This window comes from Phaenicophaeus curvirostris, chromosome 10 (assembly GCF_032191515.1).
Source record: "Phaenicophaeus curvirostris isolate KB17595 chromosome 10, BPBGC_Pcur_1.0, whole genome shotgun sequence".
Lineage (NCBI taxonomy): Eukaryota > Metazoa > Chordata > Aves > Cuculiformes > Cuculidae > Phaenicophaeus > Phaenicophaeus curvirostris.
The window spans coordinates 3702356-3718488 of record NC_091401.1 but is presented as its reverse complement, the minus strand read 5'-3'; the positions used below and the strand labels follow the sequence as shown (position 1 = coordinate 3718488).

At 47.1% G+C, this 16133-nt stretch overlaps 1 protein-coding gene across 4 annotated transcripts in view; it reads right to left on the bottom strand.

Annotated features, from left to right (window-relative positions):
- The window catches only part of YEATS2 (YEATS domain containing 2), a 48594-nt gene extending 35071 nt beyond the window's left edge, over positions 1-13523 (bottom strand). For 3 of the 4 annotated variants that reach the window (XM_069865344.1, XM_069865345.1, XM_069865346.1), the window contains exons 1-8: positions 13477-13523; positions 12720-12834; positions 8697-8794; positions 8498-8590; positions 5071-5313; positions 2610-2725; positions 1363-1524; positions 345-456 (exon numbers count right to left, since the gene is read on the bottom strand). In XM_069865344.1, coding sequence (XP_069721445.1) covers positions 345-456; positions 1363-1524; positions 2610-2725; positions 5071-5313; positions 8498-8590; positions 8697-8794; positions 12720-12819 — 924 coding nt within the window. In that variant the 5' untranslated portion in view covers positions 12820-12834; positions 13477-13523. The remainder of the gene's footprint in view (positions 1-344; positions 457-1362; positions 1525-2609; positions 2726-5070; positions 5314-8497; positions 8591-8696; positions 8795-12719; positions 12835-13476) is intronic. The other variant, XM_069865347.1, reaches the window with a different exon arrangement.
- Positions 13524-16133: the final 2610 nt, after the last annotated feature.

The following is a 16133-nucleotide window of genomic DNA, read 5'->3' as shown; positions in this document are numbered from 1 at the left end:
AGGATATCTCTGCAGCACCCTGTTAAGTTAAAGTCAGTGAGAGGACAATAAAAACCTCACACTGCAGGGAAACAAGAGGTAACCACTTTCCTGCCCTCAGTAGAACCAGTTCCAGCTTCACAGGGCTGGGTTCCAATATAACCAGGGTAAGAGGCTTTCCTGGATCTTTTTTGATTCTCCAGCTCAGCTATTGCTGTGCAAATAACCAGCAGGACATACACTGGGAGGGAGGAAGAGAGGGAGGGAGGGAAGCAGGCAGAACCACACACACAAGCAAAGCCTCTTCTAGATTATGCAGGAGAGCTCATTTAATTGCCTTTCTCTCAAATATTTTGTTCAAATACCTTCAAATTGTGTATGATATCGATCCTCTTGTTCTGGCTATCCTTGAAGTGTATCTGGACTCTCACAGGGAATTCTCCCCAGCCTCTCCTGGTCAGGTGAAATGGAGGTTCTCTGAAAACAAATGGCGATTCACATTTTGAATGCAGAACTGGTACAGCTTTCACCTACCTCTTTTTCAGAAAGCCAAAGTGCTTTTCTAGCTGACAACTAAAGCCATCTTCATGCCTGCTGTTCACCACAGACAGAATGCAATCACAGAAATCAGAATTTTATGGCTTTGGACAGCTGAAAATATACTTCTATTTCTCACAAGGGGACAGAGAAGAAAATGGTTGAACACTGTGGATGTGAGAACACAGGATACGAGAACACGTGTAATGACAAATGAAAAATACTTGTTTCAAAGAACACTGAGTCAGCTCCTAGGACACAGCTGCAAGGTGTGTTTTCAATGCAGAATTTTGCAATCACTTTCTGCTATTTCCTGTTTGGTAGCAAGAAGGCACATGCCTCACAAAACACCAAGAAAGCAGACAATAAGGAAAAGATAACTTAACTACTGTCATTCTCCAAGCCAAAAATGACAGTACACATAAAGGGCGTGTTTTCTCCTCAACATCTACCATTACTTTCTTTGTGGTTATCCTAAATACCAAATGTATTTTTTCAACAACAAAAAAAAGAGATTTAAAGGTTATTTTTAGTTTAGAACATTAATGTTCACTACCATGACTGGGACTGCACGACAAGAAATCGATTAACTAGACAGTCTTAACAGAGGAGACAAACAGCATTGACATCAGACACTGGAAACTGAGAACTGCTTGACGTATTTGCTACATAAAAAACTGATTTACTATTTTTATTACTTTCAAGTAAGTCAAGTGAAGCCAGAGGTTAAGGACAGACATGGAACACTAAGCCAGGAAAAGAAGTTGCTAACTTTCTAAGAAGCTTGGCACTGTCAGCCTGGAAAGCATGAAAACTGAAACAGCAACTGGAATAATTCCTTATTACCTCACTTCGACCAGGTCATTAGGTTTGTAACTGGGATGGAGGAAAAACCAAACTTTCTTGACAAAGTGATTTATGCTAGGTTCCCTCCGAGAGCCTCGGACATACACCATCCATTTATGAGTTGATTGATCATTTTCTTCTCTCTTGTCAGGGGGAATGTACCTGGCAAATAAATTAAAACACAAACATAAATACTACAAGAAGTATTTTTGGAAAGATTAGTCAAAAAAATGGAGGGTACAAAATGCCTACGTAAGTCTTGCCCTCTATACAGTTCTGCTTATTATTCCTAACTCTGACAGCTCATCCAGAAACAGATAAAAGTCCTGTAAACCACTCTCTGGTTTAGTGCACAATTAAAATATGAAATTTGTCCAGTTAAACATTTGGGTTTGTATTAGAAGACTTAGTTTAACATTTTACCACTGTCAAATCCCCTTTTCTGAGATACCAAGAAGCAAAACTGCCCCAGAACACAACATCAGCAACTCTGCTACCATCAATACAAAAAGTAACACTTATCAATTTTTAAGAGGCTTCACAGTCAATACTTGGTTCCAGGTCCAGGCTTAGGCAGATTTTTCAAGAGACAATTTTGACACCATAAATTTCATCAGCAAATGTTTGCTGCTTCCTATGCAAGAGCAAAAGTGTGACTTGACTAGTGCAAGGATAGAGGGTTAAAAACTGGACTTCCCACAGTTGCCCAAAATGAATTCCTTTCTTCATGAATTTCCTCAAAGTTTGAAAGTTATGTATATTTACCAGTCTTATTTTGGGGGGACAAAAGAATTACAAATAAAACCTGTGCAAATGAGTTTCCTCAGACTGGGCTGGGCTTTCACAATATTCCTCGTTCTTGTGGTTTGGGTTTTTTTTGTTTAAAAAACCCACGCTGTCCCTATAGACCCACTGCATCAGCCATTAGGACAAACTGCTTTTCCAACATTTTCATGGTAAAACCAGGTATTTTCTAACTGGTCAGAAAAGGCTGAAAGACTCTCCTTGAGAGAAACAGATCTTAAAACCTACATACAAATAAATACCTATATATAAAAATAAAAGAATCGTTCAAGCAGTCGTTCCTCCCACAAAAGAACTCATGCAGACACTCGAGGAGGGCAGCCTTGGGGACAGTAGTTATGCAAGGGCAATGCCTCATACTGTGACAGCCTAGCAATTTTATTTGTCTCCTAACTTTAACCTCCAATTCCACTCAACCCACCCCTCAGACTCCGGATACTAACTTGGAAACGTTGCCAACCACAATCGTTTTCTTCACATAAAGCCGTGAAGTTTCATCATTTGACAGTCCAGCATTTCGTTGTCCTGGTTTTTGGGAGCCCGAAACACCCAAACTGTCCTGAGAGTGGGGAAGAAAATAAAAAAAAAAAAAAGGCAAACAGAAAACCAAACATAATTTTGTTTGGCACTAGAAAAGTAAAGTGTCATTAAAAAAAGTAATTCTGCATAGTTAAATGAGAGATCAACAATGAATCACCCCTAAAAATACTTAAATTGCTATCTAGGCATGTACAAGCTACTCGTGCGTGCCACAATGACATAGTACCCAGCCAAGTGTAAACTGCATGGCTGCACTGAGCAAATGTGGATCGGAGCCACAATTTCGGGTTGAGTTTCAAAAGCTCTGCAACTTCACTATCCAAAAATAACCAAGCATTGCTACAGTGGCATCATCTTGGTCACTAACCAAAAACAAAGCTAAATCTCCCATGGGTGGCTTCCGAAAATCTAAATCTTTCTCCTGGCCAGCCTCTGCTGCTTTGAGAGACTCCAGTGTTGCTTCACAGTCACAAATTGAGGCTGGGCTTGAAACAAGAATTCAGCTCCAACCTAAGAGGGACAGCAGTCAGCCATACCACATCACTGATATCGAGATGAGCCTACGAATCCACTGAGATTCTTGGGCATAATAAATCCAGCCTAAGCAATCTTACAGCATAATCTCAGCCATCCAGCAGTGGCCAAGACTCCCTGGTAAACAATGACATGATCGCCCACAGTGCAGCCTTTTGCATGGGAATGAGAGGCTTTTCTACCACCCTGCTGGATAACGGTGGCTGTCCAGAAAATAAGGGACTGACATCCTCTCATGAACATCAGAGCTGGTGCTGAGGCTTCCTGGACTGTATTCCACTGAGCCCTTGTCAGACGAGACTCAGCATGAGGAGTGGTGGATTTACCAGGAGCCACTAGACCTCCTCTGGTAGATCAGTGACGCCCCAAACTAGAGCAAGGAGCTGCAGAAGGTTGGGATGGCTCCTGGTATTCCCTCAGCCACCTCTGGGCCACAGGCTGAGTTGGCCAAAGATGTACCAACACGCTACACCCAAGCAATACAACTGCCCCATCAATGTCCCCAGTGCAGAAACAAGTTATAGTGGTCTAGCAGTTCATGATACAGGTGGATCCACATTATAACATGATTTGGTTTGGAAAGGAACTTAAAGATGATCCAGTTCCAACCTCCCTGTCATGGAGGGAAAAACGTCCCCACTGGATCAGGTTGCTCAAAGCCCCATCCAACCTGGCCTTAGCATTGGTAACTTAAGAACAGACCCACAAAATCACCGTACCCTAAACCTGGAATAGAAGAATCACAGGGATAGGGAATTACGTGCACTCCAGGAGCAATACGGTATTTCACTGGGGAGGAAGGGTTAGGATTGGCACCTGGCTTTATCCACACTCTCCCCACTAGGGTTAGCCCTGTTATCAAGGCTGTTGTGCTGCTCAGTGGAGGCAGAGTCACTGCTCTTCCCACCACGTATCACCACAACTTGTTCAGCTACAGAACAGAGTCACAGGTGATGAGATACATCCACACTGAATTTGGGTTAGAGGCTGTACTCCTCTGTCAAGCCGGATAGCTGAAAGGAAACTGGAGTTTCACCTCACTTAGGAAGCTGCATTTCACCTGCAGCCAGTGAGAGAGCCTCCCCCCGGAGCTAAATGCAGCTGACAGGTGAAGCTTTTGTGTAGCAGCAATGCGAGCCATTAAGGGAATGGATCAGGGTCAAAAATAATCAAGAAAACAGTATGGGAACAATGAAAACAGCTATTTTTAACCTGGGTCGCTCTGGCTCAGTTAAGCAAACAGTGACAGTTAAGCACAACAGCAAGCAGAGCCACCAAGAGAAAAACAACTCGAACACTGCACTCAGGCTCCACTAGCTCAAGCTCCCAGGGTGAGCTAATCCAATGGTGCCACTATGCTGTCTCCACAGGCTCCTGAGGAGCCCAAACTCCAGTGGTTTAACCACTCCAAGCAATGCAGCCCCCACAGGTAGCAGCACTGTTTCGTAAAAACCTGCTGCGAATGACACAACTTGCTTTTCTCTCCAGGTTCTACCTTTCCCATCCTGATTTCCATCTGCAGAGCAAAACTCTTTGCCTAAGCAGTGAAACACTTCCTTCCCTAGAGGCCACCAGCCAAGACAGTGGCAGATAACTGGGCTAACACAAACACTATCACCACCACCTGGCTGATTCCCCTGTTTGACAAGGCCGAGTTAAGAGGAGTCACCCAAGCCACATACACTTCAGTCAGGAGCAAGCAGTTGGAGAGGGTAAGAAACAGATCTTCAGCAAGGTGAGTGAAAACATGAAGAGCTTCTGGTGCCAGCACTGAGTCCAGACACAGCACACACCTCCAACTACTTGGCCATCACTCAAGTTTTACTTTACCCGGCTGGTAATTCTGCTCTGTCTCTGGTCCAGACTGTTTGTCAGCCGCTCATCTGCATCCAAGTTGCCGTTGTCTTTGTCCAGAAGAAAGTCATTGTGCTGAGAGAGTGAGTCACTCTCTGAGTGGTTGGCAGATGGAGTGTCTGAGCCTTGGTTAGCTGGAGACGACGATCTGGAGGGCGATTCCAAGAATTTCTTGATTGAAGGGTGATTAAGAATTGTTGCATCGCATGCCCTGGTCCCCTGCAACGAAAAGGTCATGCAGATCCGGTCACTACTTCCTTGCAGCCCAGATAAAAACAAAGCTGTTCCAAAAGCAGACCAAAAAGTCAATGTACGAAGAAAGAGCAAATATTTAATCAGCTGCCTTGCAGGAAAAACATATGCTGCAGAAGACAAAAGCTTACAATGGTTCCACATGAACCAGACACCAAACTGAATTTGTTCCTTTAGACCTTTTGATCTTAGAAACCCACTTGTTTTTGGAAAGGAGGACTGCAGCCCACTCTCCCTTTGAAAGTACTTGCTTCCCTTCCTGTGTGGACACCTACAGCCTTATACCATGCAAAGACCACAGCTGCCTGCTTCCTGCAGGCAAACAGGGTTCATAAATGCATCAGGCTCTTTAGTTTTGATACTGACTGGCAGCTTGGCCAGTGCCTATAAAGCAAGCCACACGTATTAGTACCCTGTCTGCTCCCAAAGCTTAGTGGAGGATAAAGACTAATGTGCTTAGGCATGCCTGCAAACTTTCCTCAAAATGGACATCTTGGAGCTCATCTTAGGTCCTCCTCACCCTGCAGGGGGAAAGACAGGGCAGGTTGGGAGGGGTGTGTTCAAATCTTTTGGGTTTTTTCACTACTGCTACAAAGGCTCAACTTATTTCTTCCGGTGTTTGCTTTTAACCTCAGAAGTAGAAATGAAAGCACCCATCGCTCAAAGCAAGTGTCCGCTTCTACCAGCCATCAGTCCTCCCAGGCACCTTGGTCTGATGATGTATCAGCTGAAGGCAGCAGAAACCTCCTTCTGCCACCAGCAGAACACTGACAGGTAAGCTCCCTCCAGCTCCTGAAGCCACAGACTCACACCAGAGTTGCACTGACAGCTTTTCCTGCATGCAGAAAGAGCTTTTCTTCCCTGCTCAAGCCTCAGGGATCAGCCAGGTAGGAACGAATTATTCAGAGGGAGGGGGCAGGTCACAAAGGAAAACAAATCAAGAAAGTGATTTACAATTCCTTTGTATGGTTGGGTTTTGTTTGGAGGTTTTGGGTTTTTTTTTTCCCTTTGCAAGGTTATTTTTCATCCATGTTAAGTTCCCTGGATCCAAAACTCTGCCAGCATGATGGAGGGGGTGACACTGGACAGATACCAGCACCACTGTGCAGCAGAACTGCCCTTGAGAGGGGTGGCAGGAGTGGAGTTAAACTCTGATCCACTCTGGACTTCAGAGGTTCATTGAGAGCTTTGTTTCCACAGTCTTTCCAATTGCCTGTCAGGTATGCAAGCAAAGCAATTGCCAACTCTCAACTGACCACTCAAGAACACTTCAGAGAGTTACACCTACATCAAACAGCACGGACACCATATGACCAAAACCCCAAAATCCACACCAAACAACCACCATGGACCTTTCTCTTTTTTTTTTCCCTCTAGTTAAGTAAACTGATCAACACCTTGCCCACTAATTCATGGGAAAAGGCAATAAATTGTAAACATATGGAATGATAAGCCTCAAAAACCCATCAGCAGCAGGTTGAAGAACTGTTTCTATTTACAGGACCAGGTTAGGAATTTGCAAATCATATTCCCAGAAGTTCTGAATTAAACTATATTCTTACCCTACCAAAACCAGAAAAAAGACAATCATTCACTGCCACCCAAGTCAAACATACATTAACCACATGTTGAAAAACAAAGAAAACCAAAACTCATAACAATTTCAATGCAAAAGGAGTATTGATGTAGCCTGCATGCAAATCAGCAATCTTGAGAAAAACTAAAAGCAATCGAAGCTGCAGCTATGCTAGCCATAAACTCATGAAAACTACAGAACTAAACAAACCAAGGATGCACCAGTAAGTTTTGTGAACACTTCAAAAATATGACAAAATTTATTGTTTCTGGCAAGTGTGAAAATCAGCAACAAAAAACCAAATGTCCTGCATAGCAGAACAAGTAAAGAAGAGGGGACAGAGCGAGCTCTTGCTGACACACTGAATAAATGCATTTTCAAAGATGAGAACCCAGCTTTTATTCTTCAGCCGCCTACACAACAATCAAGGGGGGAGAGGGATCTCCAAGCCTCACAACATCACCATAATCTTTCTCAACTCCAGTTGCTCAACTTGAGTTCAGTGAGGTGAAGAAAAAGTTGGACTTTTTTGGTTTTACCCGCCTCTGAGTCCTCTGGAAATCACAACAGGAAAACAGCAGTAGCAGGGTGACTTACTCTGGTACTGCGCTCTTTTCACAAGTGACAAGTGATAGGATGAGAGGAAATGGCCTCAAGTGGCACCAGGGAAGGTTTAGGCTGGATATTAGGGAAAATTTCTTCATGAAAAGGGTTGTTGAGCACTGGCAGAGGCTGCCCTGGGAAGCAGTGGAGTCACCATCCCTGGAGGGATTTAAAATGTGTAAACGTGGTGCTTAGGGAGAGGGTTTACTGGTCCGCTTGGCAGGTTGAGGTTAAGGGTTGGACTCAATGATCCTAAAGTTCTTTTCCAACCTAAACAATTCTGTGATTCTGTAAACTGGCAGAGAGCCGTACGTCAATCATGAGTCTGCGTGAGCCATGAACAAAACTCACGACTACTAGCCAGTTATGGACAGAGTGCTCAGAATTGGAGTTTAACTGGTAGGGTTTGGGGTATTTTTAATGTCCTTGTGAATTTTTAATCTCTTTGATTTAACTCCTGCTTCACGGCTGCCATCAGCCCACTCAGCAAACCACTAGTAGAGTGGCTGCCAGGTTAAAGGGAGGATGGCTTCACGGCGCTGCCCGAGACACTAGGAATCTTGCTTTATTTTTCTTCTTGAGAAGGTTCAAGCCCCATCTGCTCCCACTCTCCTCCTGTGAAACGGGAAAACATGTTCCCTACTTCTCAGGGCTCTGCAAAGATGTGCCCAGTGTGAGAAGCAAGGTGCTCTCATGCATGAATCAATGAAAAAAGGGCAGAGTTTTTCAGCAACCAGAGCTCAGCAACCAAGTGCTGCTGAACAACTTCACAGCTCCTCAGGCACTGAGTCCCAGAGGCCCAGCGAGGGACGCCCAGGTCTCCGCTCCCACAGCCACCCCATTGGCAGATCGTATTCCACCACTTCAGAAAACCACATCTCAAAGCCAAACATCTGATGAATAGCCAGTGAACCACACATCTTCCAGAGCAAATACTCCCAAAAGCCTTATTAGTCCCAAAGTTATTTTTACCTCTCCAGCTTTAAGGAGACCAGCAGATGCGTAATAGTTCGCCACAATGCAGGCACGCAGCTTATCCATCATCCTTCTTGCTTCAATCAGGCGCTACGAAAAGAAAAGATGACATAGTAATGGATAACCACGGCAGCAAGCCCCCCCAAGCCCTGATACACCCAGATCTTAAGTATTTTTAAGCACAAAATCTTTATACCTGATCTATAACTTCAATTTCATGTTCTTTACTCTTCATTTCAACGGCAAACTGTTCTTTTATAATGGTCTCAATCTTCTGCACGGTAACATCTCGAGCTGTACAAGGCCACACATGGAAAATAAAGAAGTATTTATACTTCTATTTTTGAGGCTTTATTCGAAAAAAAAAAAATCAGAAATTATCATGGAGTGAGAAGGGAGGGGATAATATACTCAGCACACACACACAAAAAAAGGAAAGGATCATTTCTCTGCAAAAGAAAATAATTTGTCTTAAAAATTACATGTATCTTTAAAAAACAGTTTATGTAGAGAGCTATTTTTTTCCTTTTTTAGGTCTGAGATGACAAATAACAGAAGATGGGAAGAACAGGACCAGTTTGTTTACTTCTGTCTCAGTAAAGCTGTAAACAGCAAAAGGAAAGCTGAAATGTGCCGTGGCCAAGTGCAGTTACCGCTGTGACTATGCTGGAACACTACATATATTTTTCAGCTCTTTGGCCCAATTCTTATCCAAGAAATTCATACTGCATCATGCAGCAATAACACAGCAAACTAATACTTTATATGTTTAGCACTGGCACAAAGCACAGCCTGCTCTGGAGAGCCTGCAAGCCTTTTATTACCCACAAAGGAAACTACATTCTCAAAAGCTCGTCTCCCTCTTACAAAATCCTCTTCCAGCTCAGCAATCAAGCCATGTTAGCCTTTCCAATGGAGTTTATTGACCTTGAAGGAAAGCGTGTAGTCTAATATTTCAAATTGTGCAAATACCTTACCGCAAATTAGCAGCCAGGAACTAAATTGGCATCTTATTGTGTTTTTATAGAACATTATACGTACCAACAGTGGAAGAACAATGCGTTTTGCTCTACAGCTACTGTAGACCTTAATATTGCCCTTCCTTTAAGTCACCTCCACTGTATCAAGGGGATTCAAACATCTGTTTTTCACAAGTTCCAAGCAAGAATTTGGAAAAGCAAGAAGTACGCTTCCAGAAGACAGCCTGGAAATGGTCCTCCTCCCTGAGTCAGAAACAGCGACCCCGCTACAACGCGGATCAGAGGAATAGTCTGCTTTCCTCCGAAAAAAGTTCTCACAGCACATTTTCTATGTGGAATAGGAGGCAACAGCACCAAGACTTTGTTCTGAGCTTCAGAGGAAGCATGGGGCTAAAGGGCACGTATCTGTTTGAAGAGATGTCTGATATACCAATAGAAAGAGCACAGAAATCAGAAGCGAGTCAAAGCTTTGCTGCTATGTTACAGCTAGCATACAGAATTTTAGCATCTGATCAAGCATCCACAACAGCAGTAAGGCAACTGATGCTTCCACGTGCAACAGGCGTATCCCAAATATATTTACTTCTTTGCAGCTATCCGCATCTATATTCTAGGGCCAGAAATGTTCAAGCCTACATTAAAAAAGAATTACAGTTGAAGCTGTGTGACTAATGCAAAATTAAAAAACAGGGGGATATAGTTTTCCTCCAACTATGAGCATCATGCCTAAGGCACTCAAATGTAGGGCTGCACTTGGAATAAACCCTAACAGTGTAAGACATGAGCTGTACAGTTCAGACAGGGACAACTGCATCTCTTCCCAAGACTGATGCCATGCAATACCACCACTATGACAATTAAAGCACGTTAGGATTTGTGGTTATATTACAGAGGCTTTTAAGAACACTTTATTTTCATATTTTTCCCAGCTTAGCATCAACCACAGTCCCTAATTAGGATCACATTCAAGTCTGCATACTCAAAGAAAGCTTGTATCAAAACTTGGAGATCTTTCACATGAGGAAGAAAGAAGCCAGTTTGGAGGAATCACTTAAACAGAAAGTTCATTTTGGCAAGGACAGTTCTCCAAGGCCCTCTAACCTTCTAATAAGACCTTCTGAGAAGTTGCTTCAGAAATGGACTAAAAACCTGTCTGCAGCTATCCAGACACTCCACCACAACGCAGCTGGTTTCCAGCAGCAAGCCAGGACAGGCAGCTCGGAGTCAGTTCCACTGTGCGCTGGCCCCTAGTGGAGTGGGCAGAGGACACCTGCCCAGCAGCACATTCAGCCCAGAGTTCAGCCTCCTCAGACTTGTACAGCTGCGTGCCAGCCTCCAAAACGTCACCCCTGAAGCCACCATCTGTCACTGTTGAACTGGCAGCTCCAGCATCCTGCTCTGTTCCTGGATCTTCTTCGGATCCTACAGCCAGCTTTGGGTTTCTCACCTCCCTGTTTGTCAGCTCCTCCCATCACAATCCTCTCACCAGAGAGTCAAAAATCACCAGCCTACTCCCTGTCCCAGGGGCAAGCAGCTCTACTTTCATTTGCCAGAGACGACTGCAACCTGCGCAAGGCACCCTGCCAACAGGCTGCTTCCCAGGGCAAGAACATCCGAGCATGCCAAATGCAAACTTACTCATCCAGCTACTCTCTCCACTACACCTCTCTATCCACCTTTCCTCCAGCTAGGTGGCTGCTCCTCCTCCTCCCTCACATGTTTCAAAGCCCCTTCCTTCTCTTCAACCTGTTTTTGCTTTACCAGCCCACTCTCGGAAACATTTGTCACCTTCCAAGAGCCATAATTCCTACTGCAGGGTCGTGGATTTTCTCCATCCATGTTGTACTGCAGCCTGTATTCCCCAAATTGTAAACAAACCATCCATCTCACTGCAAGCAGACTTCAACTGCAAAGCAGGTGCGATCCGCAGGCTGGAGCACATCTCATCCCTGGAGGAGGTTGAGGGGAGACCTCATTGCTCTCGACAACTACCTGAAAGGAGGTTGTGGAGAGGAGGGAGCTGGGCTCTTCTCCCAAGGGACAGGGGACAGGACGAGAGGGAATGGCCTCAAGCTCCAACAGGGGAGGTTCAAGCTGAACATTAGGAAAAACATTTTCACAGAAAGGGTCATTGGTCCCTGGCAGAGGCTGACCAGGGAGGGGGTTGAGTCCCCTTCCCTGGAGGGGTTTAAGGGACGGGTGGATGAGGTGCTGAGGGACATGGGTTAGTGATTGATAGGAATGGTTGGACTCGATGATCCGGTGGGTCTCTTCCAACCTGGTGATTCTATGATTCAGCACAGGTAACTGCTGGGAAGAGGCAACAGCAACCACTCCCGCAAGCAACAGGCACCAAGGCGCATGGCTGGGGCCATGGAGAGCTCATGCTCTACCTGCTTTCACGCTCTCATACCTCACAGTCCAGCTGGGAGGTGGGAATGGCTCCATGGACGACAATCACATCAACTGACCATTACCCAGCAGTGCCCTGGCAGCCAAGACAACCAACTGTGTCCTGGGGTGCATCCAGCACGGCATCGCCAGCCGGTCAAGGGAGGAGATTGTCTCACTCTGCTCCGCACTGGTGTGGCCCCACCTTGAGCACTGGGTGCAGTTTCGGACGCCCCAGTATAAGCAGGATCTAAAGCTACTAAAGAGTGTCCAGAGAAGGGCACAGAGTTGAAGGGTGTAGAGGGGAAATCACACGAGGAGCAGCTGAAGTCACTTGGTCTGTTCAGCCTGGAGAAGAGGAGACTGAGGGGAGGCCTCAGTGTTCTGCTTCTTTACAATGGAAGGAGGAGGAATGGGCACTGATCTTTCTGGTGACCAAGGATAGGACCCAAGGGAATGGCAAAAAGATGTGCCAGGGGAGGGTTAGGTTGGACATTAGGAGAAGGTTCTTCACTCAGAGGGTGGTGGAGCACCAGAACAGCTCCCCAGGGAAGCAGTCATGGCACCAAGCCTGACAATACTCCAGAGCACCTAAGACAACACCCTCAGACACACAGTGTGAATGCTGGGGTTGTCCTGCGCAGAGACAGGCGCTGCATCCTATGAACGTTGCGGGTCCCTTCCAGTTCAGAACATTCTAAGATTCTACGATCTTCGCTTGGATGTGCGGCACTATCTGTACTGTCCACTCCAGCTCCTCACCTCCCATCCCAGTCCCCTCCTAACCCACACACCCCACAGCGCTTCCCACCCCACGCGGAGCTCCCTGCGGGTCCGAGAGCTCCTACCTGACTGCTCGGCTGCCTTGTGCCGCTTGCTGGGATGCGAGACGGCGATCTCCTCGTAGTCAGGGTCCTTCTCCACCATCACCCTCTTCATCCCAGACATGTTCTCCCTGCTGCTCTGCTGAGAGGGAAAACACGGACACCAGCATCACCCACTGCAACCCAGGGGTTGGATCCCACTTCGCGCACCCTCCTGGCTGGGGGAAGGGGAGTTTCTGAGCCCTTCCCATGGGATGGGGGAGCATCCCCCAACACCGCCCCACTCCCTCCGTGGCACTGGGAGACCTGGGAGACCCAGGGGCCGGGAGCTGCTGCTCTTCTCCCACGGGACGGGGCTGGAGCTCCTTCTCCCAAGGGATGGGGCTGGACCTCCTTCTCCTGTGGGACAGGGCTGGAGCTCCTTCTCCCATGAGATGGGGCTGGAGCTCCTTCTCCCACGGGACGGGGCTGGACCTCCTTCTCCCATGAGATGGGGCTGGACCTCCTTCTCCCACGGGACGGGGCTGGAGCTCCTTCTCCCATGAGATGGGGCTGGACCTCCTTCTCCCACGGGACGGGGCTGGACCTCGTTCTCCTGTGGGACAGGGCTGGACCTCCTTCTCCCACGGGACGGGGCAGCCTTTCCCACCCAGGGGCCGGGAGCCGTGCCTCCTTCTCCCACGGGACGGGGCTGGACCGCCTTCTCCCACGGGACGGGGCTGGAGCTCCTTCTCTCAAGGCAGAAGCTGCTGCTCCTTCCCCCGGCCCCCCCCCCGCTCACCCTCGGCGCGGCGCTCAGCCCGGGCCCGGCGCGGCCGCCATGACGCTGGGCGCGCGGGCGCCGTCGGGGCGGGGCGGGGCCGCGCAGGCGGGCAGCGCGCGGGGCGGGGCGGAGGGAGCCCGGGGCCCGGCCGGCCCGGCCCTGAGGAGGGGCGGGGCAGCCACAGCCTCCCCGGGCGAGGGGGGAGCCGGCCTCATCGCTCTCGTGGGGAACAAATTCCTCCTTATACCTAGTCTAAATCAGCGATTCCCCCTCATCCTGTTGCCTCTAAGAGCAGCCCCTCCACAGCTTTCTTGTAGCCCCTTCAGGACGCTCTAAAGTCTCCTTGGAGCCTTCTCGAGGCTGAACAACCCCAACTCTTTCAGGCTGCCCTTGTAGCCCTCGGATCACCCTTGTAGCCCTCCCTCAGGTAGCCCTAAAACACTCAGGAATTCTCTCTATCCGCAATCTCTCTCCTTCTCCCACAAGTTTCCAAGTCAATGAGGGACAGGACGAGAGGGAATGGCCTCAAGCTCCGCCAGGGGAGGTTCAGGCTGGACATTAAGAAAAAATTCTTCACAGAAAGAGTCATTGGGCAGAGGCAGAGGGTGCCCAGGGAGGGGGTTGAGTCCCCTTCCCTGGAGGGGTTTAAGGGATGGGTGGATGAGACGCTGAGGGACACGGTTTAGTGATTGATGGGAATGGTCCAGTGGGTCCTTTCCAACCTGGTGATTCTATGATTCTATGATTCTATAACCACCCAGTTCATCATTTTCTAAAGACTCAGTGTCTGTATCTCTGGGCAGAGCCTGGGGGGTTTGTAGATAGCGAGTTTCTGCATCAGATATTGGGGGGTCTGTAGGAGATACCGAGAGTCTGTGTCTCTGGGATCAGGATGTTTGCAGTACATAAACCAGGTGCAAAATATGTCCTTCTCATCCCCTTGGCTGCACCTCACCTCAGGGCAGGGGAAACGAAGGGTTTGTGGGGGCTCTTTGACCCTCAGCGCCAGAAACAACCCAACATGACTGATGGTGCCGTGTTTCTGCTTAGAGGTATTCGCCTCTTGGCCTAATCCTGACTTATTGGCTGAAGAAACCTCATTGAATGAAGTAATAAAATCAGAAGAAATTTTAATACAGCGCCTGGTGGAAGGAGGATGATAGGAAGCCCCAAGGGAGGAGGCACAACCTGGCTGAGGTCAGGACACACCAGCCCCCAGACACAGCTGGCCCTGACTATGGTGCACATGGGCCTCCTGCACCCACCTCCTTACACGCAGGCTTCAAAACAACAGCACGTGTTCTCTGCTACTTGCTGTATGTCATAGTCTCAAATCACTTTGGGTTGGAAAACACCTTTAAGATCATCAAGTACAGCCATTAACCTGACACTGCCAAGTCCACCACATCTACACATCTTAAATACCCGCAGAGATGGGGACTCCACCCCTGCCCTGGGCAGCCTCTGCCAGTGCTGGACAACCCTCTTGGTAAAGGCATTTTTCCTAATATCCAGTCATCAGCGCTAGACCCGCTCAAATTACTGTGGCACCTACCAGAGGTTGTGTTTGGTTTTGGCCAGGCTGTAATACCTCCCTTACGTGCTGCTAATGGCTAACAGCCCTTTGGTCTGTGGTTGTCCCTGGGCTCATGATGTGAGCTGCTAATCAGCATAAATTAACGTCCTGCTCATGCACTTATTTGCAAACTTAGCTATGAGGCCATAAATCATTAGCAAGCATATGCAGAATGTTCAGGGCTTTACCACTAAACTCCTCTTTTTTTCTGATTTCAGGTCCACCACTACAACAGCCTTCTGAGTTCTTACCCAGCAACAAACCCAACTGTGGCAAATTGATTGAGACTGTTCTTACGCTCAAATTTATACCATGCTCATCAGAAAAGTATGTATGTCATTTAATGCAATTGCATTCCTTTTTTGTTCTTAATGGAAAGAGAAACAAGAGGCTGGCCTTAAGGTATTGTTGCCAGTTGACTATTTTTAAGACTTAAGGTACTTTTAAGATGGGCTTCCAGCCCTTTCAAAAGAAAGATGCAGCAGTATCATCACACCCATTAAAGTTAAGTCATGATGCAGAACGTCTAGCACTCTTACAACAAGCTTCTCTTTCTTTACACTTATTTTTCCATGGCAAAGCACAGAGTACATCGAGTATCAAGGCCTTGGACTTTATTTTGGTATATCCAGAACACCCCACATCTGAACACACCACACAAGGAATATACGTGTGATACAGATTAGATTTCAGTGGGCTGCACGGCAAAGCTGTGGGAGCTGTACCCAGTTGCCAGAGTATCTAAAATAAATGGTTTTGGGGGAAGAAGGCAAGACTAGGATTACATGAAGGGCAAATTTCAAGCCCAAGCTCCAGCTGGCACATCACAGGGAACAGGAAGGCAGGCGTACAGCTAATATTCCACTAGAAAATACAAAAAAGATTAATATAACCTGTAAAAAATGGGGTGTTGAATCAAGTACTTTCTTTGTGTCAGTTCAGCTGCAGTAGTACCACCCCATCCAACCCCAATGGTTGGACTCGATGATCTGGTGGGTCTCTTCCAACCTGGTTATTCTATGATTCTATGATCCCAGCTTGAGCCCTTACCCTGCCTTCTGTGGGCAGCACCTCGAGGTGGCAAGCAGCCAGTTTCAGA